Source organism: Episyrphus balteatus, chromosome 4, assembly GCF_945859705.1.
Source record: "Episyrphus balteatus chromosome 4, idEpiBalt1.1, whole genome shotgun sequence".
Taxonomy (NCBI): Eukaryota; Metazoa; Arthropoda; class Insecta; order Diptera; family Syrphidae; genus Episyrphus; species Episyrphus balteatus.
The window spans coordinates 76,937,887-76,962,192 of NC_079137.1; the positions used below are offsets into that span (position 1 = coordinate 76,937,887).

General features: G+C 30.6%; 1 protein-coding gene across 1 annotated transcript in view; it reads right to left on the minus strand.

Annotated features, from left to right (window-relative positions):
* LOC129918656 (possible lysine-specific histone demethylase 1) overlaps positions 1-24,306 on the minus strand; it is a 532,105-nt gene that overhangs the window by 91,277 nt on the left and 416,522 nt on the right. The window contains exon 5 of the mRNA XM_055999284.1: positions 12,552-12,704. Within this exon, the coding sequence (XP_055855259.1) occupies positions 12,552-12,704 (153 nt within the window). The remainder of the gene's footprint in view (positions 1-12,551; positions 12,705-24,306) is intronic.

Consider the following 24,306-nt stretch of genomic DNA (forward strand, 5'->3'; position numbering starts at 1 on the left):
AAAAAGTTGGGTGGAAGGGTGTTTTTTCGCGGACAAGAGGGAGGGGGTGAAGGGGTGAATGCAGATTTTACTGTCTCTTCGAAAAAAACACATTTTCACCAAAATTTTTTTTATAGACTTTTTTTGTACTTGGTTCTCATCCCAAAAGCAAACTTTTTTCCAAGTTTCATGAGTGTAACAATTTTTTTTTCTTTTAAATGCCCATTTTATCTGTACTACTAATGAGTGTAAATAAATTTTCAAATATAAATTTATATTTTGCTTTGAACAATTGTTTTAAAATCAAATTTTCATAAATTTATTCTATTAACTTGATTTAAAGTTAAAGATAAAGAGTTAAAGACTCTTAGAGTTCAAGTTGTTTAAATTTGTAAAAGCTTTTATAGATACATTAGAAAAATCTAGAACCCCTTAAACAAAAATAAAGTTTAAATAAATAATTTTGTATATAAAAAAGATTCTTTAACAAACTAGGTGACTTTTCTTATATTTAAAATAAATTTTTTTATTGTTAGCTTAAAGTCAGTTTTATTTAATTGTTATCTTTTATTTTATGGCGCAAGAAAATCATTATTCTAAACGTATGCTATTAGAAATGCTGCACATTCAAAAAAATGAAAATGTTGTCAACAGAAGATCGGACTGCGATGGTCTTAGTATAATACATATACAGTCATTTAGTTAAAAGTTAAATCACCTCACTTATGTATTTTTATTACTAAATTTTGAGTTTTTTCAATTTAAATATTTTGCTTATTTTGTAAAAATCATAAATTATTTTGTTTTCATCAAATATTGTTTATATTTTGTGTAAGTTTCCCAATTTTGTTATTTATAAATTTTATTAATTATTTAAAATTTTTACTTAAAGACCTGATTAAGGGGATAACCATCCCTGGCTGACTTTAAGCCTACAATAAAAAAAATTTATTTTAAATATAAAAAAGATTGATTAAAATACTTCGAAATAAAAACGCAACCACTTTGTTTCTAAGTAAAAATAGTTATAAATTTTTTTATTAGTCATCAATTTTATTATAGGTTTAAAAAAGTAGCTCAATTGTATTTGTATTTGTATTTGTATTTGTATTTGTATTTGTATTTGTATTTGTATTTGTATTTGTATTTGTATTTGTATTTGTATTTGTATTTGTATTTGTATTTGTATTTGTATTTGTATTTGTATTTGTATTTGTATTTGTATTTGTATTTGTATTTGTATTTGTATTTGTATTTGTATTTGTATTTGTATTTGTATTTGTATTTGTATTTGTATTTATTTATAGACCGAGAGCCGGCAGCATATTTTGGCAGTTTTGATATAACCGAAATTCGAGTATGCACATATCTAGATATGCACCACAGTATGTCAACGGAAAAAGTCTGGCAGTGATCTTTTTCAGCTTTCCCTTGCCAGACGCATCCAAAATGCAGCAAAAAATCAACTTTTGGCGTTTTGGTATAACCGAATAAATGATACACCAAAAAATCATAAAAAATCCCCTGATTTCAAAAATGTTGGTACCAGAAGTTTTTTTTCAGCTTTCGCCCCGCCAGACCGCTTTGAAGCATTTTGAAATGCATTTTTCTAATAAAAAACCTAATAGCTTATTTTCTGTTGGGTATGACCGTATGATGGTAACAAACAAAGATTCTATGTCTATTCCTGGTTTAGAAAATATAAGTTTAAGCCAGATATTTTTCAGCCTTCCCTCTGCCAAACGCCCTTAAAGGTTTCCCAAACAGGTTTTTCCATACAAAAAACACCTAGTTTCTGTTCTTTTCTTATAAAATTGAAATAATATTTTTTTGTTTAGAGTAACCATATGATGGCCAATTATTAACTTTCTCTGCCTTTTCCTGATTTAGAAAATATAAGTTTAAGCCAGTTTTGTTTCAGCCTACCCTCTGCCAGACGCCCTAAAAGGTATTTCAATAGTACGGGAAAGTTAGATTTTGCTATATGGGGGTCTGGGAAAAAATCCGAAATGCATTTTGACTTCAGGGCTCGAAAGAGTATAAACCCAGGGATCGAAAGAGTCTAAAACCACATTTTGTACAACCGCACCAAGAATCATTTTGTTTGTCCCTATACAAAAAATTGCAATTTTTTGAAGTTTTTTGCCTACAGATCGAAAACGGTCTGTCAAATCGAAAAACCAATATTGTAACAAATGAAGGTAATTAAAAGATCTACAACTTTTACAACGAACAAATTTTTTAAAAAACGCTTAAGTAAAAGAGATATGACAAAAATAAGAAAATCACTTTTTGACGTGTTTAAAAAAAAACGCCCTAACTTTTAAACCAAAGGGATAAAAATGTTATTTAACATATATTGTAGAAAATTAAATTATTTTAAGTTTGTCACACATTGTTTTTTTTTTTGTAGGTTCAAAAATACGCGAGTTATGTGAAAAACTAAAATTTATATTAAAAAAAAAATGGCGGCCAAATGACTCTTAGTGCGATTGAACAAAATTTGGTTTACGACTCGTGTCTTTATGCCTTTCGAGCCCTGAAGTCAAAATGCATTTCGGATTTTTTCCCAGACCCCCATGCCCCATATAGCAAAATCTAACTTTCCCGTACTATTGAGAAAAAAATATTATTTCAATTTTATAAGAAAAAAACAGAAACTAGGTGTTTTTTCTATGGAAAAACCTGTTTGGGAAACCTTTAACTGCGTCTAGCAGAGGGAAGGCTGAAAAATATCTGGCTTAAACTTATATTTTCTAAACCAGGAATAGACATAGAATTTTAATTTGTTACCATCATACGGTTATACCCAACAGAAAATAAGCTATTAGGTTTTTTATTAGAAAAATGCATTTCAAAATGCTTCAAAGCGGTCTGGCGGGGGGAAAGCTGAAAAAGAAACTTGCGGTACCCACATTTTTGAAATCATGGGACTTTTTATGATTTTTTGGTGTATCATTTATTGGGGTGATACCTAGTAAAACGCCAAAAGTTGATTTTTGACTGCACTTTGGATGCGTCTGGCAGAGGGAAGGCTGAAAAATAGCTGGCTAAAAATTATATTTTCTGGACCTGGAATAGACATAGAATATTAATTTGTTACCATCATATGGTTATACCTAACAGAAAATAAGTAATTAGGTTTTTTATTAGAAAAATGCACTTAAAAATGCTTTAAAGCGGTCTGGCGGGGGGAAAGCTGAAAAAGAAACTTGCGGTACCCACAGATTCGAAATCAGGGGATTTTTTATGATTTTTTGGTGTATCATTTATTCGGTTATACCAAAACGCCAAAAATTGATTTTTTGCTGCACTTTGGATGCGTCTGGCAAGGGAAAGCTGAAAAAGATCACTGCCAGACTTGTTCCGTTGACATTCTGTGGTGCATATCTAGATATGTGCACACTCGAATTTCGGTTATATCAAAACTGCCAAAATATGCTGTCGGCTCTTAGACTAGTATTAATGAATGTCTTAAACCAAAATTTCATATAAAAAATAATGTCCCGTTTAACAAAACTTAATTTTATAAAAAAATAATTTTTTTTTTAAATCCAAAATGTTATGTTTTGAAAATTTTGTTTTTGATTTCGAAGCTACATAATAGCATTTATTTACAAAGTTTCATTAAAATTGAAGATTGAAAATTTAAAGTCTCAAAAAAAAAAAAAAAACGCTTTGTTATTTATAAATTTTACCAAGTCCGAAGTTATCAAAGTTATTTTTTGTGTAAAGAACTGATATTTTTAGCAGTTAGGTTTTTTTTTTTTTAAAGAAATACTTAACAATAGGCGTGTTTTTTTGGCACAGCTATGCAGTGGGAGCTTCCATGTATTACAAATACAACACCCAGCTGTTGTCTGCATCATTGCTTTTAATTTTGGGGTGCAAAAAGCTGTCACAAAATGAGTTTGAAAATTTTCACTTTTTTCAAATTTGTGAATCTGACAGTTAAAAGAGGTGGTGGTTTCAAAAGTAATAATTATAAAACGACATAAGTTAGATATTTTTTAAGTTTTTCTGACCACAAAATTAAAAACAATTATGTAGAAAGCTTATTTCTTGATGTCAAAAACAATTTTTTTAGGTTTTTTTTCGCATATAAATGGCGCTAGAAAAAACAAAAATTTCGTGTACTTTTGTAAATTTCCCACTTTTTGCCAAAAGTGGCCGTTGTAGTTAAGTAAAGTTAAGTAAAGGTTATTTATACGAATTTTGAAAATTAAAACAAAAGTCTTCCACATTTCATATACGAATTTCAATTTCTATCTTACGACCCTGCATATAAACGGGCCACCGCGGATATGTTTTTTGGGAAATCGAATTTGACGCCTTATGTTTTCTTAACTGTCAGTCGGAGGAAGAAAAGTTTCAGCCAACCGATTCTAAATATTGACAAAATAACATGTATTTATTAACTCGGTTTCAGCTCATTGATACAAAAGTGATACATGAATTCTATTGTTTTGTAATTTTGTAGGTACCTATTTCTTCTGCATCCGCCTTTTTTAATTTCACATTTCAAAGGGGTACAAATAGAATATATAACCAGCAAGAACTTGCAACCTGTTGTGAACAACTGTAAAACAAAACCAAATTCACAAGAATGTTGCCCACTTTCAGGCAAAACAGAAAATCCAATTAATTTTCTTCTGGTCAGTGGATTTCAAAATATTGTTTTTTTTTTCTACAAAATTATGAACATTGTTCAGAAAAATGATATTTTTATTATTATTTATGGCACTTTATATGGAAACTCTTTTGACCTAACGGATACATAACCGCATTCATACCTTCAAATTTAAAACTCCATCCCATACATTCTTAGACTTTCCAAAAACAAAAAGAAATATTCAATTAGCACATGTACCTACTAATTCTTTTCCGTCCCACTAACAGTGGGTAATTTAATTATTTCTCAAAAACAAAACAAAAAAAAAAAAAAACAATCTCCCATAGGCGTCACTTGTCCATAGTAAAAATCCATGTTTAAAGCCCAATTCAAATCCACCTTCATTTATCTATTTTATTTTTTTCTTGCTCTGTTGATTTTTTTTTTTCTATTCATGAAAACAAAGAACAAATTTCCATATTTTTCCAAAAATAAAAAAAAAAAATAAAACCCAAAAATGATGGAAAATTTAGTTCACCTGTAAAAACTACCTATATTATTAAAAATTTATTAACATTTCCATTCTAAATGATTTCCTGAACGCCGCTCCACTCCATGAGACTTTGTTGTATAGAAAAGACTATCAACGCTTTTGTGTGTCACGTTCAGGCGTCACACACATTCGAAAAACTGTGATTGGACGCTCACGATAACGTTACACGCACAAAATTGAAATTTTCTCTTTATTTTCTATTTGAATAGAAAACTCGGAAGCCGTTCAAACACAAAAACCGTTTCCAAACCAAAAAAAAAAAAAGATAAAATAAATAAATTAAAATAAAAAAAAAAAAAACAATGAACCATTGGCCATATTAATTGGATTTTAATTAGAATGTCTGCTTGGCCAGCCATGACCCGCAACTATTCTACACGAGAACAAAAAAAATATAAAAAAGATAAAAACCCGCACTCGAATTGAACCGAACGAGCCATATAATCATTCGCTAATCTAATATGTGACGGTGGATGGCGGGGAGAACGAACGGTAAAAAAACCAAACAACCAGAAGAATTTTTAGTTTCTTTTAATTTGGGGATTTTTATTCGGGTTTTTTTGGTCTTGGGGGTGGGCAACTCATTCGTCCACGTGTTTCTTTGTGGTCTCTTCCGGTGATGACCTCTGTTTTTTTTGGTCATTTGCAATGCAAATTTTTCAAGATGGCTGATGATGATGATTCTCCTGTCAAATGTCATTCGGAAGAGAGAACTTCTCGTCATCATTCGTCGTGAGGGAGACTATAAAATTTTGGAACTTGAGTTCGAAAAAAAAGTCTCTCACGGCTTCAGACCCTTGGAAAAACCGATCTCGGACGATGATACCTGTTCTTATCTCAATCAAACGTCAAAGCCACCACCCCATTACTCGTGAGACAATAAAAATGGAAATTTTCGACCTTTTTTTTCTGTTTTTTTTTTTCCGGGGCAGTTTGTCTAATTTTGTTTTTTTGTTCCTCTATAACTTCTTTCCCTTCGCAGTGATACCTACAATCCTGGGTGTCTTTGGCTTCGTTGTTACAAAACGCATCTAACGGATAAATTTATGCACAAAACAGAGAGCCAGGTTGAGCGGGAGCGCCTGTTATAGCGCTGTTGATGTTCGTTAGCATTGTGTTGCGTTTGCATGCGTTTTACATTCAACCATTTCGTTCCATATTGTTGAGCAAATGGCAAATAAATTATCACCTGACAGCTCACATTGTGGATAACATAAATTCCGGCGTCGTCATCGTCATCATTGTGTCTATGTGTTGTGTTGTCTTTCCTTAGAGAGAGCCTAGAGTCTTTTTAGTCTATGTGATGTGTTGGTGTTCTTAGTTCTATAAGGAATTGGAGTTTGGTCTGTGGGAGCTGTTGGCTGTGCGCGAGAGGGTAACTATAGTTTATTTGACTTCTTCCACCCATCAGTTGGGATAATTAAATCGTCAAGATCAAAGGAAATCATCGGACCAAGTGGAGTCAGTACCAACAACAGAACATATAGAAGTGATATCAAGAGAAAAGGTCATTAATATGTTGGGTTTTTATTTATTTTTTTTTTTTTTCAACTTCTTCTTCATCTCCTCCTGGATGAATTGGGCCTTAAGGCTAGGAAGAAAAAAAGGTGAGTGACTTGTATACGTATGGAAGAGACTCCCCATGGCGGTGTATTTATGCTAGGAGCCAGAATTGGAAAATAATCCCTCTCGATGATGTCGGATGCTTTCTTTGAAATAAATATTATTTCTTCTTTTTGTTGTTTTGGACAGGATTTAGTCACTAAATACTGAATGAATGCTGACAAATCAAAAAGAAACGATCAAAGTCTTATTTCTTTGACACTTGAGATTATGTCAAAATGTGACTGCTCTAAATTAAGGTAGTGCTGGTTCTTGAAATTTCTTCAAAGTTAGAGAAATTAGTCTTATTTTTGATATGATTTGTTATGTTTTTGATTTTGTTGAAGGATTTTTATACATGTCAGGACCACCAGTGAGTTCAATCAAAGCAAAGGAAAAAAAAAAAAACAGAAATTTTGAATTTCTTGAATTTATTTGTACCTAGTAGTATTTTAACCAAATCTTAGGTTCTTTAGAAAGGTCTAAATGACATTATTTAAAATATATATATATTTACATATACCTAAATTTTTAAAAAGCAAGAAGTTTATTCATATTTGTAGAATTAAAATTAAGTAAACTGAGGAGAGGGTTTTTGAAAAAAATGGTAATTAAACTCAGATTAAAAAAAAATTATTGAAATAATTTTAACATGTCTTTTCTAAAACTTTTTCGTATCAAATATTTTTGGCCATATTTATTATTATTTAAAATTATAAAAGGAAATGTCAATTTGTATTACAGCTTATGAAAAAACTTTTTTATAGAAATTTTGAAAAAAAAAATTAACTTATTTTTTTTTTTTTAAGTTCAACATTTAAATAAAAAAAATATTTGTTCTTCATTCAATAGCCCTTATTGTTGAAAGTTATATAGCAAAAGTTTATAAGTCTTATTTGCCAAAGTCTTTGAGAAAATGATATTTCAATGCAAAAATTCATATTTTATCAAAAAAATCTCATGAAATTGAAGTAATTTTTATTTTTTTTAACTGTAATAACTGTTTAACTAATAATACCTATTTATGGCAAAAAATTTTTTTTTAAATAAATTCATATTTTATTACGAAAAAGTTTGAAAGAAAGTCGTTTAAAATTTTTTAATAACTTTTTTTTTCTCTCCAAAATTCTGAGTTGAGGACCATTCTTTCAAAAACTCTTGATTTTATTTATAGTGGATTTAAATTTTACAGATAAAAAATGAGATTTTGGCTTTTTAAAAACGTGTATGCAAATGTTGTAGGTGTTGCCGTTGTGTTCAAAATATTTTTTTTTTTTTCTTTGAAGTCAGTTTGTGAGAAAATTGCATTGATCGCATAAACTATGGAAGATTGTCTCCTACGTACTTAAGCCATTTAGGCCCCTTTGCTCATACGGATCATAAATTTGAATCATCGCTACATAGGTCGAACATAGCTTTTATGTTTTACTTACTTTATTCCAAGTTGCTAAAAAATATTTATGTTCGACATAGCAATGAATAACTTTAATGCGATAAATCGCTGAAAGTTTGAAATTGAAATGTCAAATCGAAAGAAATGTCATTTTTTTGTATTTGTTTTGAGCAATTTTAACTAATAAAATGCAAAAATCTTGCAAAATATTAAATGTTATGGTTTTATATCGTCGGAAATAAATGAAAATAGTGAAAATGACAAATAAAATGAGGATTTATAAAAAAATAAAATTGAAACATGTGACGGATTGATTGTATTGTGAATGTGTTTATGTGTCAAAATAAAATAAGAAATATAACAGAAAAAAATTTACAGTGTAGAAAAAATTCTGCGGTAAATTTTGTAATCCGCTGATGGTAAATACTTATGTATGCAAGTTATCGTCAATGATTTGATAATTAAAATAATAAAAAGTACTTAAGAAGAACATAAACTGCTTATGTTCTACTATATCTTACCCCTAAGTTATGTTCTACTTTGAGGGATTTATGAAGAAGATAGAATTTCGTGCAAGCCGTGAAATTTTATGGAAATGATCTTTTTTTTTAACTAAAGTAAAAATAAAAGATTTTTCGATGTTTTTGCTGGTATTGAACAACAGGGGTGGAATCGACTAACTTGATAGTCGATATTTTGACTATCAACTATCGACTATCAAGTTAGCGGATTTCACTCCAGGGCTTTTGCTAAACAGCGAAAAATTTTTGTATTTCGTTCAGTAATCTTTAAACCAAAATATGTACTATCCAACCTTAACTTTTGCAATAATTCAATCGGGTTACCTAACCCAGATATTCTTACATCACAATTAAATTAGAGTAATGATTTTTTGAAACCTTTTTATTCATAATCGAGGTTGGGAGTTTCATAGTTCGTATCAGCGTTACCGCTAAGCGACTTTAGTCGCTATTAGTGACCTTTTTAAAGCCTTAGCGACCAAGCGACGACTTTTTATTCAAAGCGATCTTTTCGCCAATTTCATGATAGCGACTTTTTTTTTCTTAAAATTTTATTTCTTTTTTGCAAGTGAAACTAAAATAAAATTTAAAAAAAATTTCATTGCAAAAAAAATAGAAAAAAAAATTTCAACAAATTAAATAATGATGCAAGACGGCAAGAGTGCAGTAGTCCGTCTAGTTTTTTTATTTTAATTTAAGTTTTAAATTTTGTTTCTTGCTTTTGTAACAGAAAATTACAAGTAAATAGACAAATGTTCAGGTGTGTTTTAAAAATTATTCTGAGCGAACAAGCTTTGTTCAGATCAGAGGCTATTCAAAGCGTGCTCGAAATGTTTTAGCTCTTTTCAGAGCTTTTTTCTAAGTTAAAAAAAAAAAAAACACGCCTATCCATTAACTCAACCATTTCCATACCCACAACTTCAATTCAAACTCAAAGTCCATTACATTGCATGGGTGTAGGTAGCCCGACAAACAATTTTGGTGTTATAAAGCTTTACAGATGCAATTGTTGCTTCTATAAAGCATTATAGAAGCAAAATTGTTAGTAGGGAGGTGTGTTTTTTTGCACTGCTTCCAATATAGGTATACGAAAAAAGTACAACCCTTTATTCAGAACTTCTTTGCATTGTTTTGTTTTAGTGTCTGACCAATTAGTCGAAGACTTCTTGACTCCTCCATTGTCGGCGTTGGGTCCAGCCATCTTCTTCAGTTATTCCATGAGTTGCGCTTTATGCTCACAATATTTAAAAGCAAGGAGCATAATAAAATTATATTTCCATTTAAAAATAAATTATTTGTTGAGTTTAAAAAACCTTCTGTTTGTTTTAATTTTTTTTTATAAATTGGTTGTCAAATGTCTTTCAAATCTAAACTCATTTCTGAATTGACACTTGACAGTCGAAATGAGATATTTCATAGTGAAAACACTTTTTTGGTAACTTGCGAAATTATCTCATTTAGGCTGTAGTGAAAACTACGGTATAAAATGAAGACTGTTTTTTTTTTTTTTTAGTTTCTAATTTTGTTATTTTGTTGTTGTTAATAAAAACTTTGTTTCAAGGCAACTTGTGTCTGTTTTTCTATATAAAAACATATGAAAACGGTTTAGCGACTTTTTTTTTCCAAATTTAGCGACTTTTTCGACAAAAAAGCGATTTTTTTTAATTTTTCAGATAAGCGACCTTTTTTTTCTGAAAGCGACCTTTCAAAAATTTTCAACGGTAACACTGGTTCGTATTAATAAACCAAAAGTTAAAGAAACACTTAGATTTCTTAACTTAAAAAGTAAAACTCAAAAAGTACCAAAAAGGTACCTTCGGACAAACTTAAATCCGATTGGCAAGATATACTAGGATAAAGCAACTGCAAACGAGATTCAGCTTTCACCTTAGTACCCAAAAAACAAAAATATTAAACAAAAAATTAACTAATTTTTAGTTGTATTTAGTTGGAAAATTGAGTATTTTTTTTTTCAAAGGTCAAGATTTTACTCTACTAACCGAAGTGAACTTTTCGTTATTCATCTTTACAATTATATTAGTTTATTTTCTATTAATAGTTTTATCGAATAAAACTTTTTTTTTTAACTTGAAGCAAATTTACGTTATACATGGAGACAAATAAGGCACTTAGAATCAAGGTGAGACTCCTCTAAAATCCAATCCTTTTAAATTAATAAGATTTCTAATAAAAATAAGTAAAATTTGTTTAAACTTTGTTAAAATCAAAGTTAACTTCATTTTAACAAGAATTTTCATCTTAATAAAAATTTAATTGTAGATACTTGCTAAGATTGAAATGATTTTTCACTAATTTTATGTGCATTCTAATTAAAATTAAAAGATTAAACAAACTTAAAATTTTTTTTTTGCATACATTTTGCACCGTAGAAGATGATTGTTTTAAGACGAATGTCTTTTTATTTATTTATTTATTTATTTATTTATTTAATATCAATTAGAGTTTACAATCTCAAATAGACTAACGAAATTTTTAAATCATACATAGAATCATTATAAAATTAAAGCTACACAAAAAAATAAAATTATATATTTACATTATTTAATTAGTTAAAAAATACAAATTTAACATATTTTTGAATGAGTTTCTACTCAAATGGAAATTAAAATCTATATTATTTGACACATTATTAATCTCCCTAACACTGCGAGTCATAGGTTCATTAAACGCATAATTTACTCTATGAACGTTTTCGCGGAATAAGGTTCGAATTCTTAGTTCTCTAGAAGGAGCGTAAAGATCTATCAGCGATAACAAATAGGGACAATCAATATGATATGATAAAATATCACTGACAAAATTTATAGCAAACATCTTACGGCGGTTTTCTAATGTCTGTATACCAATAAGCTGACATCTAACGTTATACGAAGGCATTTCAATGTTCCAGCCTAGTTTGTGTACTACAAATCTTGTAAATTTTTTTGGACATTTTCTATCCTTGTAATATGAACATTGTAATGAGGATTCCACACTACGCAGCAATATTCCAGGACCGATCTAACATACGAAACATAAAGGGCTTTTAGAGTGTATGGGTCCCTAAGACCAAACGAATTACGAAAAATAAAACCATGCAAAAATCCGATTGATTTAATACAAATTCTAATTGTTTTTAGTATGTCTTTTTTCTGTATATGTACCTATAATTCAACAAAAGCAGGAATTGTGATTTGTTGTATTTTTTTCTGTTATTAAAAATAGAATTTGACTGTTTTGTGCAAAACTTGAATAAAATTAAATTAAATCAAAGCCTATTTCACGATGAAGTCACTTTTTTTCATAAAATCCATTTATTATAACTAACTATAAGGTTCTATGTTGAACATAGAACCTTTTTCAAACTTTTTGTCATTTTTTAAAAATTCTTATAGAATCCTTTTTTGTGGTGAAATTAATGTTTTTTTCATGGTTTTATGATTTGTTAGGGTCCTTTATAAGATTGCATCAATACTTTACTGCTGTGTAACTATTTTATCCAAAAACCAGCCTTAAAAAACTTTGAGATCGATTTTTTCAAAACTAAGGTGAGTTGACATACAACCCTATAATTCTCAGCCAGCGATATGAAGACCAAGCCTAATGTCTTCTCTAACTTGAGATTTATTTAATTTAATTAGCTATAGGGTGATTTTCAAGTACCTAGATTCTTAACAGTTTCTTTGTTTTTTTTGTTTTTTTATGAATTGATAAAAACTACCTCTAATAAATTTCTATTATCTTATTTTTATAACCATAAATTACACTCCCCCTTTTCCCAATTACCTTATCATTTAAAAAATTCTTCTGAAAAAAAATCTTCATTCCGACCATAATAATTTCTGGTCAAATTAATTTCTCACATTTTATATGAGTAATATTCTCACTCACCCTTATATGTCACTGTTGAATTGTTTGTCTTCAAATTCTCTGTTGTTATTTCGACACCGCCAGGAAAATATTTGACCGTTTTCACAGCGGTATTCACACGAATATCCAAACCCTCGGTCAATGCTATTGGTACACACGAATAACCATTTCGAACTAGAAAAAGGAAACAAAAGCACACACATAAAAACAAAACATTAAAAAAAAAAAAATCTATGAATAGAATGAATAAAAAACCTTCACAAAACAAAAAAAAAAAACTTATGATTACAATTATTATTAATAAAAAACTATAAAATTAAATAATAAAGTTATTGCTTAGTCGAGGCATTTAATTTCCGCTTTGCGTTGAGATGTTAAATAAAATAAGACAAAAAAAAAAAGATATAAAAAAGCGGGCTCACCAGAACGGAACCGAGAATAAAACTCTAAGCCCTCAGAAAACTGTCATACAAAAAAGAATAAAAAGAGATCATTTCACTGATAGTGTCAAGATCAGTGCAAGTCCCCGCGAGATCAGAGAATAAAAAAGGGGGACACAAGTTGGTTTGGAAAATTTATTTATTTAGGACCCCTGGGTTTTCTGCGGCGCGGTGCGTTTTATTAATTTATTTAATGCGCGCACTTGCACTTGTCGTTTCATTTATTATGACCGACGACTTTTATTTTTTTTTTTAATGATGGGAACCCACGCACCCTCCCGCTGACTTATGACTCTCTGAGATGTCTCTATTTCTTTATGAGACCCCAACACAATGATATTTCGATTTTATTGTGTTTTTTAGCTTCAAGCTATAAGATGAATTGGGTTTGGGGGACCTGTGTGTTATCCTGAGCCGTCACATAGGAAGCATTAATAAAATCATCCGCACCCTATCAGAGGTCCCAAATAGAATAATGATGGTTCCACTTCATATCAGCAAGCTTCTAAAATTCAAGGGACAGCTTCTGGCTATAGTTTGTTATGGAAAATATAGAGAATTTCTGCTGAGTGAGTGGTTTTCAATAATTTACGTTACGTCGTGGTTATGTAACGCTGTAACGCAGAGCAAGGATTGTTTGTCCAGCAGCAGCCGTTGATTAACGTCGAACCATGAATCTATCTCTCGGGTGGTTGGTAGTTTATAATTTATGATCCTTAAACACTATGGGAGAGGTAATGTGCACTTAATCCATTACCGAGAGTTGAGAGTCAGCATCAGGAGCGGTTTGATGCAAGTCTCTTGATATTGGTATAGGTTTTGCAATTATTATATTATTGTGATGCAAAGCCAGGACCTACCTTGTTCAAAATTTAGTTGGGTTGAAATCAATTTTATATGTCTGCTATATGGATGGCTATACGGTCCACTTGACCACATCGTCTATTAAGCACAAAATCACTCTTTCTCTTCGACGAACGATGGTGGTGATTTTAGGCGGAGATGGTATTAATCATGGTTTTCGAGTTGAAGATAAATCGGCATACAAGCTTCTCCAGGTAGATGATGATGATGATGCTATATACAAGAAGGTATAAATATATGCATGATTGATACATTTGATTATACCACATTGAAGATGGATAGTTTATATATTGATGTGCAGGATGGAAGAGGTTCCTTTAAAGATATTATTGTGAAGACATATGGATTGAAGGAATTTAAGCTTGGCCAAGAGGGTTTTTTTTTTTTTGTTAAGAGAGTAAATCAAGAAGCTAGAATGATGATGCTTTCAAATTATTTTGTTATGGTCATTTGTTAAATTAAAATAAATCAATCGAAACTTGAGAGTTGAAAAAAAAAAAAAAATTGTCTGGTAACAAAAGTCTGGAAAAGGCTTCTTAAATGGAGTAGAATGATTCAATTTGCTTGGAAATTTAATTTGCTTGAAATTTAAAATTTTACTCTTCTAAGTCTATAGCTTGAATTTAGAGATTCTCATGCTGTGACGGGTTTTGAAAATATCAAGAATGATGAAAGCGACAAATCACATATTGGCGAATAAATTAGTTAAATTTACCAGAAATAAAGTTAAATATACCAGAAATAAAGTTATCACTGCGTTATTTTCTCTATACTGATTCTGGGTCGATTAAAAATGACCGTTTCTGTTAATATCAACAAGCAAACTATAAAGAGACTTCAAAGGGGCAGGACTTTCCGAAAAAAATCATATACTTTTTCTTCAAATACAATAAAATCTATTTTTTTCTATGACAACTTATAATAAATTTTATATCATCTGAAAGCTTATTATTTCACCTTCATAATAATGCTTCAATCATGTTTCTACGATGCCTACAAGAAATGTAAGAATTTTTTAAAGCCAATTATATTGAAATTTCAAGCTGAGATTACGGTAGTGGCTGGTCATTGGCAAAAGATTTTCACAGGTGTTTTGAGGTATGTCTCAAATTTTTCATTTTAAGATTGTGTAACTTGTAGACCACGTCCCGTTATGTGTGATATATTAAATGAAAGGTAATATTATCAGCATGCGTATTAGTTAATTCAAATTTGTATGTGCTCTAGATCAAAAGTTATAACGTATTTAGAAAAAGAACATCTTTTCAACGTTATCTTAGGATTTTGAACATGAAATTAATTGAAATTTTGTAAAATTGTAGTTTATTCTATTACCTATCTACAGTATAAATTTTATTCATCTATCTATTAAAACAAAAAAGTTATAATCCATTGATTTTTTCTGTCGCTTTTTCGTATCTTGTTTCAAATCACTACGATACAAAAAAAGTTTTCACTTCAAAAGTATTAAATTATAATACAAGAATATTAAATTTTAATCAATCGACAGCAGCAGCAAAAAAAAAATTGAATCAAAAAATTTAAATTTGTACTAATTTGAAGGCGCTTTGTGTTTTTTCGAAGCAAAATGCATAACTTGCAGATGAAGTTTAATCAGCAATAAGATTTTAATAGAAACAATTATCTTACCATTTTTATATTATTTATAATTAATATAACTTTTCAGTACTGATTTTTGGAAAAAGAATACTTTCAATACATTCGGTATTGAATTGAAATATTTTTGTACAATCATTTAATAAAATTCTTATTAGTTATTAATAAAAAAAGTTTAAATTTTAATATGCAATATTCCAATATTTGGTATTTAATTCGAATATAAACTGTATTTTATTTTAATACAACTATATTAAATTTTAATACATTATGTATTCACTAAAAAATTTTAATATTTGTCATGTATTAAATTTTAATACATTTCTCGTGTTAACCTATACGTAACCCAAAATGTATAAAAAATTACTCCAGAGATTTTGATATTCTTAATTTGATCGGAATTAAAAAAAAAAACTAAGACGTCACGTTTTTGAGCTATACGAATTTCAAGATGAATTTTATCTTCGAAACAAGACGAAATAGAATTTTTTTTTAATCGTATTTTTCATATTAACATTTTTCAGAGTTCAAAAACTTTTCGTCAGAAATTTTCTTTCAAATTATTTGTATCGCCAAAATTTGCCAAAGGCACCACACCACTGTGCATTGTAGTAACAAATAAATCAAATTATAGAAAGAGGGGGTCGAAAACATTTCGACACATTTCAGGATTCGAAAAAATTTGAGCAGTATCGAAAACTAGATAATACCAGTAATACTACCATGCAAGGCAGTGCCAATGATATACTCATTTTGAACCGATTAAAAATGGCCGTTGTGGAACGTATAAAAAAGAAAAGGCTTCTGTTAGAATCAAGTGGTTCAATCTTGATGAAGAATAATCTTTTTTATCAAAAAACAAAACCGACTTTCATGGATCAAAACTAGGTTTTATGGTTTTTCTAATAGTTCCTATGGATTTAACTAAACGAAATTGAAATGGGACCATATTGCAGCCACGAGCTTTCCAATACAAAAAGAATTATCAAAATTGGTTCACTCAGTCCAAAGTTATGAGGTAACAAACATACAAAAAAAAAAAAAAAATACAGGCGAATTGAATACCTCCTCTTTTTGGAAGTCGGTAAAAAGGTTGAAACCATCGACGAACTTTAAAACGAAAAGTGTAAGACTTTCCCCCATTAAACCAGCTTGTAGAACGAAATCTCCCACTTCAAAAACTAACAAGACAAAGAAGCATTCCGGTAGAGCGAAGAAGTCAAATTCTAATTTTTTTCAACTTAAAATTTTCAGAAACCATTCTCGTTAAAGCTGGTTAAGCTCATAAAGTCTTTTTATATCTTCCTCCTTTTTGCAGGTCCATTATCTATTTTTTGGTGATGAATATCCAAAAAAATTTTAAAATCAAATTTGTAGACCCTGTTCAGACCTACAATTTCGTATTTTTTTTTTTTTTTTTTGACAAAAATTACGACCTCCAGCCGCCCACAAAGTCGTTTAGTCCGCACCCACCGCCAAGCAAGCCGCTCTTTCGGCTGTGAAAAAAAACAATCATTCAGGTTTTTTTTTAATGTAAAAAAAAAGTACGAAATTGTAGGTCTGAACAGGGTCTACAAATTTGATTTAAAAATTTTTTTGGATATTCATCACCAAAAAATAGATAATGTCAAAAAACAAATCGTAAATTTTTGACTTTTTTTTTATCGATATCTCGAAAACGGTTCATGATACGCAAAAAATGTGCATGCATGAATTGTAGAACATGGTAAAAGCTACAAAAAAGCACCTTTTAAAATTTTCGTATCTCGAAAGATAGCCGAGTTATTGTCAAAAAAGTTATTGCGGAAAAAGCTCATAGGAAATCTTGGTCGAAAACTTCAAGTTTAAGCTTTTTTAAGCATTCCCTACAACATATCCAAAATTTAGCTTTCTCGGTCATTTTGCATTTCCAAATGTATGTAATGACTGGACTAGGTCCTTTTCATAAAAAATTGTGAACTCATTGTTTCAACTTGAATCTCTTCAACCTTTTAGAAATACGAGGCTTCGCTATAACTTGCAAGCAGTCTAATCTATTGCAAAATTTTAATAGCAGGACCTTGGATGTAGTTTTTTTATTCGTTTGTACAATTTTTTTCCCAAACATGATTACATTTATAAAAATAAAGAAATTCATAAATCTCTTAAACATCTATACACCATCAATGGTGGTCTTTTTAAAATATACTTAAAAATATTCCAAGAGGGGGGGCCTTATTTTTTTCTTTTCTGGACAGGGAAATAAATTCTTTCGCTGCATGCAAACAAACACAGGTTAGCACTTATATGCTGGTTGGGTAAAAGTCGTGACATATAGAAATAAAAACATACACCACTCTGACTGTCGGCGAAGACAGGCAATCTCATCGATCAAAAAATTGTATTTTTACATTTACGTCGAGAGTTTATATAAAACCTTCACCAGGAAGAGAAGTTTATATTGCCAATTGCTATATACTCTTGGTTTTGTTTCCTTTTTTTGTTTTTCTGTTGCAAGAAAAGAACATAAACCTACCATCATCATCATCAGTAGGAGCAGTAGGAACAGAATCTTTTGAGGCTTCGTCAAAACTCGCAAACATCACCTTCGGTTACCATACCGCTCTGCAAGCACCACGCCACCGCCGCCCGCCGCCAATGAATCATTGGACAAGCGCGCAAAACAAATACTAAATCTACAATCATAAAAACGCCAAATCAATTTAAAACCGTTGGCTATGGTCATCATCACCTTCGAGGAGAAGCCTCAGCAGCATTATTATGTGCAGCAGGACTCCAACTCACTCCAGGAGGAGGCAGCAGCAAGCATCAACCGACCGACATCATCATCATCATCATCGTTGTTCTTGCATTTCTTAAGCAGTCAACGCCACCACCGCCAAGCCGTTTCGTTCTTTCATCGTGGTTTAGGCCATCATCAAAAAATGCCCATCATGCACCGTTCTTCTCTTTGGCCCGTTTCAGCTCGTAGTTCGCCCGCTGCCAAAGGCGAAATAAACTACAATCAACACAACATTATCGATATGTTACAATTCTTATTTTTATGTGACTTATATAGAGTGGAGCTGTTTTTCCTGCAATGATGCGAGTCCCGAATCCCGATCCTGGAAATTCAATTGCTGCCTGAGGGCGGGTGCATGTGAACTGGCCGACTCCGAGTTGGCCATCAGATCTCGATCAGAACGCGATCTGTGAGAAGAAAACGTGTTGAGAAGAAAAATTACCATTGTGATGGTTTGGTTCTCGAACTACTTCTTGAGGTGGAGTTTGTATAAGATGCTCCGAAAAGATCTTTATTTTTTCTTCGATCTCGATGGACATTGTGACATTGTGCTTCAAGGAAGGTTTTTTTTATTTTGAGTTTTTTCATTTTATTATTTTGGACAGCGGTCTCGTGTGTCGCCGTCGTCTTCCTGACTTTTGTATATAACTTTCTTTAACACTGAAAGGGCAATTTGATGTCCTAAAATGAGAGCATCACCATCATCATCTTTCAAATTCTCCAACATTTTTTTTTTTTACTTAGGTATTTTTTTTTTCGAGGACATATTGACGGGTGACATTATTTCCGTATTCAAGTTTTTATTTGCGTGTATTTTGGCAATGATATATCCGTTGACAGTTTGACAGGAATTAGCGATGTGGTTTTTTTTTTTTTGTGTTGTTATAACGATGTTGGCAAGTTGTGATTTTTTTGGTTAAAAAAAAAATTTCGTTTGTCAAAAATAAAATAATAAGAAAGAAAATTTGGCATTCTGTTTTACGGACAAAAATTGACATTGCCAAAATGTGTTTGTTTTTGTAGAGTTTGGGGAAAATAAGGAACATCCACCGTAACTGCAAACAGTCTAAAAAGTGACATGGACTTAAGCAAGCCATTTCAGATATTTTTCTTGATGATATAAACGTACAGAATAAAATCAAGACAAATATTTGATTGAAAATCTTTTTCAATTTTAAATTATTTTCGGAAAGAAATAAAATTCTGAATGGTATAAAAATAAACTAAACAATCTTTAAACACATTGCTGAAAGAAAAATGTGTAGTTTTTTTTTATTTAGGTAGGTAAACAAAATTAGTAGATTTGTCGTATTTCTGATGATTGGTATAAACTGGTCTAATAGAAATTTTAAAGTCTTGTAAAATGATATTACCAATTTTTCTTCCCAAATTCTAACCAACTTGGTTTTCGGGAAATAATTACATATTTTGAGGACAAGAATCCACTCTGGGCTGACTGGTATAATTTTCATTTATTTGGCTGTTAGTGGCACAAATTAAAAAAAAAATTATTTCCACACATAAAAAAGTACTTTTTAAAAGTATCTTCATTTTGCAAGAAGATTTTTTGTCATTTTTTTTTTCATTTTACTTATTGGTATAAACTGGTCTTTGGCTTCAAACTGATTTTGAACCATGGATTTCTTTTCAACTTGTTCCAATTGACATAAAAATGGTCAAGATATCAGTTATATTAATGACTTGACTCGCATAGTAATAAGAACAATGTTTACATTTTATTTTCGTTGGATGGAGTTAGAATTTTACGTTTGATTGACTGGTATAAAAACAGCTTCAACACAAATGATCTCTTTTTCAAACGTATTACTCACTTAATGTGCCTAGTAGATCTTTATAACTAAATTTTAGTAAGATAGGCTTTTTTGTTAATTGGTATAAACTGGTCTAACATTAATTGCAAATCGAGATCTGAAATAATTCAATAATTTTTTGTATCTTATATTTTGAATGTTTGCAATCTTCAACTTTATAATTTCGAATATTTGTTTGGATAAGTTTATACCATTCAATATTAGCGAGCATCTTAAATTTGTTTGACTTATTGGAACTGTCTCGTGATGAAAAACAAAGCAAATTGGCAAAAAGAACACTTTATCAAACATGAGATACAAATAATAATAAAGTTTTTGTTTATACCAATCAGTGGCATTATGCATTTAGCTTTTGCCAAAAAATTTTCAACTTTTGTATAAATTTCAAGAAAATTTAGATTTATACATCCTACAAAAAAATGTCCAACCTCATATTCATTTTTCTTAAATCTGCCCGATTAACTGATTGGTATAAACTTGTCATAAAAACTTTAATTTTTTTTTAATTCTGCAGATAAAAAATAAAATAAAGTATTTGCAAAGATAAATCGTTTAAAATAAGACTCTGTAAAGGAAAAAAAATTATAATTTTCTGACTGGTATAAAATACTTCATTTTTTAAATAAATTTGTCAATTAGTAGCTTTTTGGAAGTTATATCCAATTGTTTTTGGTTATTCTTATAAACTAGGTCCTAACGCATTATTTTATGTATCTAATATAAATGTTTAATTTATATTCTAAATGACTGAAGTTTAACTTAATATCTATCAATAATGAAAAATTCTATTTCAGAAGTAATTATACCAATCAGTTTATTAACAACGAAAGATTTAATGTTTATTGCTATATATCGCTGTTTGACTGTTAATAGAAGTCCAAGCAATTATGCAGCAAGTATTTATATTTTGCATCGCCTCAAGACAGTATTACTTTTTATTTATACCATTAAGGTACAAAGATCCCCAAGCATCAAACTTTCTTCATTTTCTTTTTAAAAACAAGGGACAAATGAAATTTTTAATGTCTAATGACAGCTTTGCTATAAAAAACTAAATTAGTACCTAATTTGTGGTTTAAGGTATAGTTAACAAAAAAATGCGGATCTTACGTGTTTTATCTAAAAAGAAAACACAAAAAATTTACATAAAACCCATCTTCTAATAATTTCACTCCTAGTTAAATCTTTCATTCGCCGTCTTGTTCATGCCAATTAGCCGCTTGAAGCTAAAACAAAAAAATAACCAACCTCTTTTTTTCTAAAAATAAAACTAAAACAAAAAAAAAAGTAAACCAAAAATTCCTTTTAAATTCAACCATTTCGCTGCTCTCTCAAGAGTTTGTCCATATTTAGGCAAAATGAATAACCCCGTCAAATACCTGCTTAACCCCAAAACTAAGGCGGTATAATCTTGAATCAATTAACTTGGCTCATCCCAATTTGCATCAAATTATCGCCTCATGGACATCAACAACGACAACGACGACTACGAGTCTTCATATACCTTTTATCCCCCACTAAAACACATCAAAAACAACTCCCTCCAGCTTGGTATTAACCCATTTCGACACACAAGTATCGCGTGCGTATGTCTGTGTCTTTTTTTCAGCTTCCTCCCCCTGCCAACAAAAATGTTCAACTAAAGCTGACCTTTTTGGTCTCCTATCCAAAAAAAAAGTATTCTTTTCTTTCAAAGTCGACAAAGAAGAAAAAAAAATCACCTTTAGCTTATTTTGCCAAATTACCATCTTGACGCTTGTTTGGATTGACGAACCGAAATTTAAAAAAAAAGGAGAAAAAACTTTTTTTTTTTCTTTAGTTTGCCTGGCCTAAGTCAAACACAATCTTCTTAAATTATTATTTTCTCTATCGAAAAACGCATTAGAAAAATTTATTTATTAAACCAATTTCTGTCGAATTGGGGTCAAACATCAAAAATTCATTCATCTCTCCATCTCACTCACACTCATTTTGGGTGTTTAATTCTGAATTCTAATCCGAAGGCTCGACATTCGACGTCATTGGAAACTAATAATTGCCTTTCAAAGTGGATAATTGTTGGATGGAATTGAATACGAGCATATAGAGTATCTACTTAATATCCCGGGGATTAGAATCGGAGGAAGCCAGCTCTACTTAGCTTTTGGGAAATTTCACCTGAAAATTGTGTGGACACACTACTGCACTGTGCAACCAGAGAGAGGATGATGGTTCTCTCCTAACGCTTTCGCTGAATCAACATTTCTAATTCAAATTAAATTTATTTTGAAGGGTGTTTCAGAATAAGAAGTTGTGGTCATCAGATTTTTTAAAAGATATAGTCAGAAATGAGAAGTTAGGTATAAGAGGTCTTAAGTTTGGAGGTCAGATGTGAAAGGTAACAATTCAGACCTCAGATTTTGAAAGTTTTAAATCAAAAATGTATAAGATCAGAGGTCGAAAGTTAGAAAGCATAATAGTGAAGTTTGAAGCCAGAGGTCCTAAATCCCAAAACCATAATCAGACGACAGAAATTAGAAATCTTAACTCCAAAATTAGAAGTCAGATAGAAGAGGTTAGACGTGAAAAAGTAAAATTAAGGGTCTAGAGAAAATCATATACTTAAGGTCTGAAATCAAAAGTTAGAAGACAAAAGTTTAAAACCGGTTTAAAAACCGAGGTCTGGAATAAGAAGTTAATAGTCAGACATTAAAAAGTCGAAGCTGTAACTAGAAGTAAAAAATTAGGACTCAGAGGTCATAAATCTGGAGACCATAAAGCTCTGAAGTTGTTAGAAATCAAAAGTAAAAAGTCTGGAGTAGAGATACAAAATTAGAAAGCAAAAATCCTAAGTGAGAAGAAAAAGCTTAAAATTAAGAGTTAAAAATCAGAGGTCTGAAGTCTAAATAACAATTTATAGTTCTTAAGTTATCAGTTGGTGGACAGTAATCAACTGTCCCAAATCAGAAGTAAACAGTAAGAGCTTATAAATAAGATTTGAAGAACCATAGATTCGAAGTTTGGGGTCAAAAGACTGACATCAAACTTTAAGGGTCTGAAGCTAGAATTCAGATAGCAGATATTTGAAGACAGAAATATAATTTTGGCATTTGAAGCCAGAAGTGAGAAATAAGATCTCAAAGAAATTAGAAGTCAGATATATGGAGTGAGAAATTATCAGAGGTCCGAAGATTGGAATCAGAAGTTAGAACCAAAAAATGAGGATTTATGAGCCATAGGTAATAAATAAGAGAGAATTAAGAATCAAATGTCGGAAGTCCTGGGTTAATTGTCAGAGATCAGACAGTAATTTAGGCTTAATTTAGAAGCTAGAAGATAGATAGCAATAGCAATAGCAATAGCAATAGCAATAGCAAGTAGCAATAGCAATAGCAATAGCAATACCAATAGCAATAGCAATAGCAATAGCAATAGCAATAGCAATAGCAATAGCAATAGCAATAGCAATAGCAATAGCAATAGCAATAGCAATAGCAATAGCAATAGCAATAGCAATAGCAATAGCAATAGCAATAGCAATAGCAATAGCAATAGCAATAGCAATAGCAATAGCAATAGCAATAGCAATAGCAATAGCAATAGCAATAGCAATAGCAATAGCAATAGCAATAGCAATAGCAATAGCAATAGCAATAGCAATAGCAATAGCAATAGCAATAGCAATAGCAATAGCAATAGCAATAGCAATAGCAATAGCAATAGCAATAGCAATAGCAATAGCAATAGCAATAGCAATAGCAATAGCAATAGCAATAGCAATAGCAATAGCAATAGCAATAGCAATAGCAATAGCAATAGCAATAGCAATAGCAATAGCAATAGCAATAGCAATAGCAATAGCAATAGCAATAGCAATAGCAATAGCAATAGCAATAGCAATAGCAATAGCAATAGCAATAGCAATAGCAATAGCAATAGCAATAGCAATAGCAATAGCAATAGCAATAGCAATAGCAATAGCAATAGCAATAGCAATAGCAATAGCAATAGCAATAGCAATAGCAATAGCAATAGCAATAGCAATAGCAATAGCAATAGCAATAGCAATAGCAATAGCAATAGCAATAGCAATAGCAATAGCAATAGCAATAGCAATAGCAATAGCAATAGCAATAGCAATAGCAATAGCAATAGCAATAGCAATAGCAATAGCAATAGCAATAGCAATAGCAATAGCAATAGCAATAGCAATAGCAATAGCAATAGCAATAGCAATAGCAATAGCAATAGCAATAGCAATA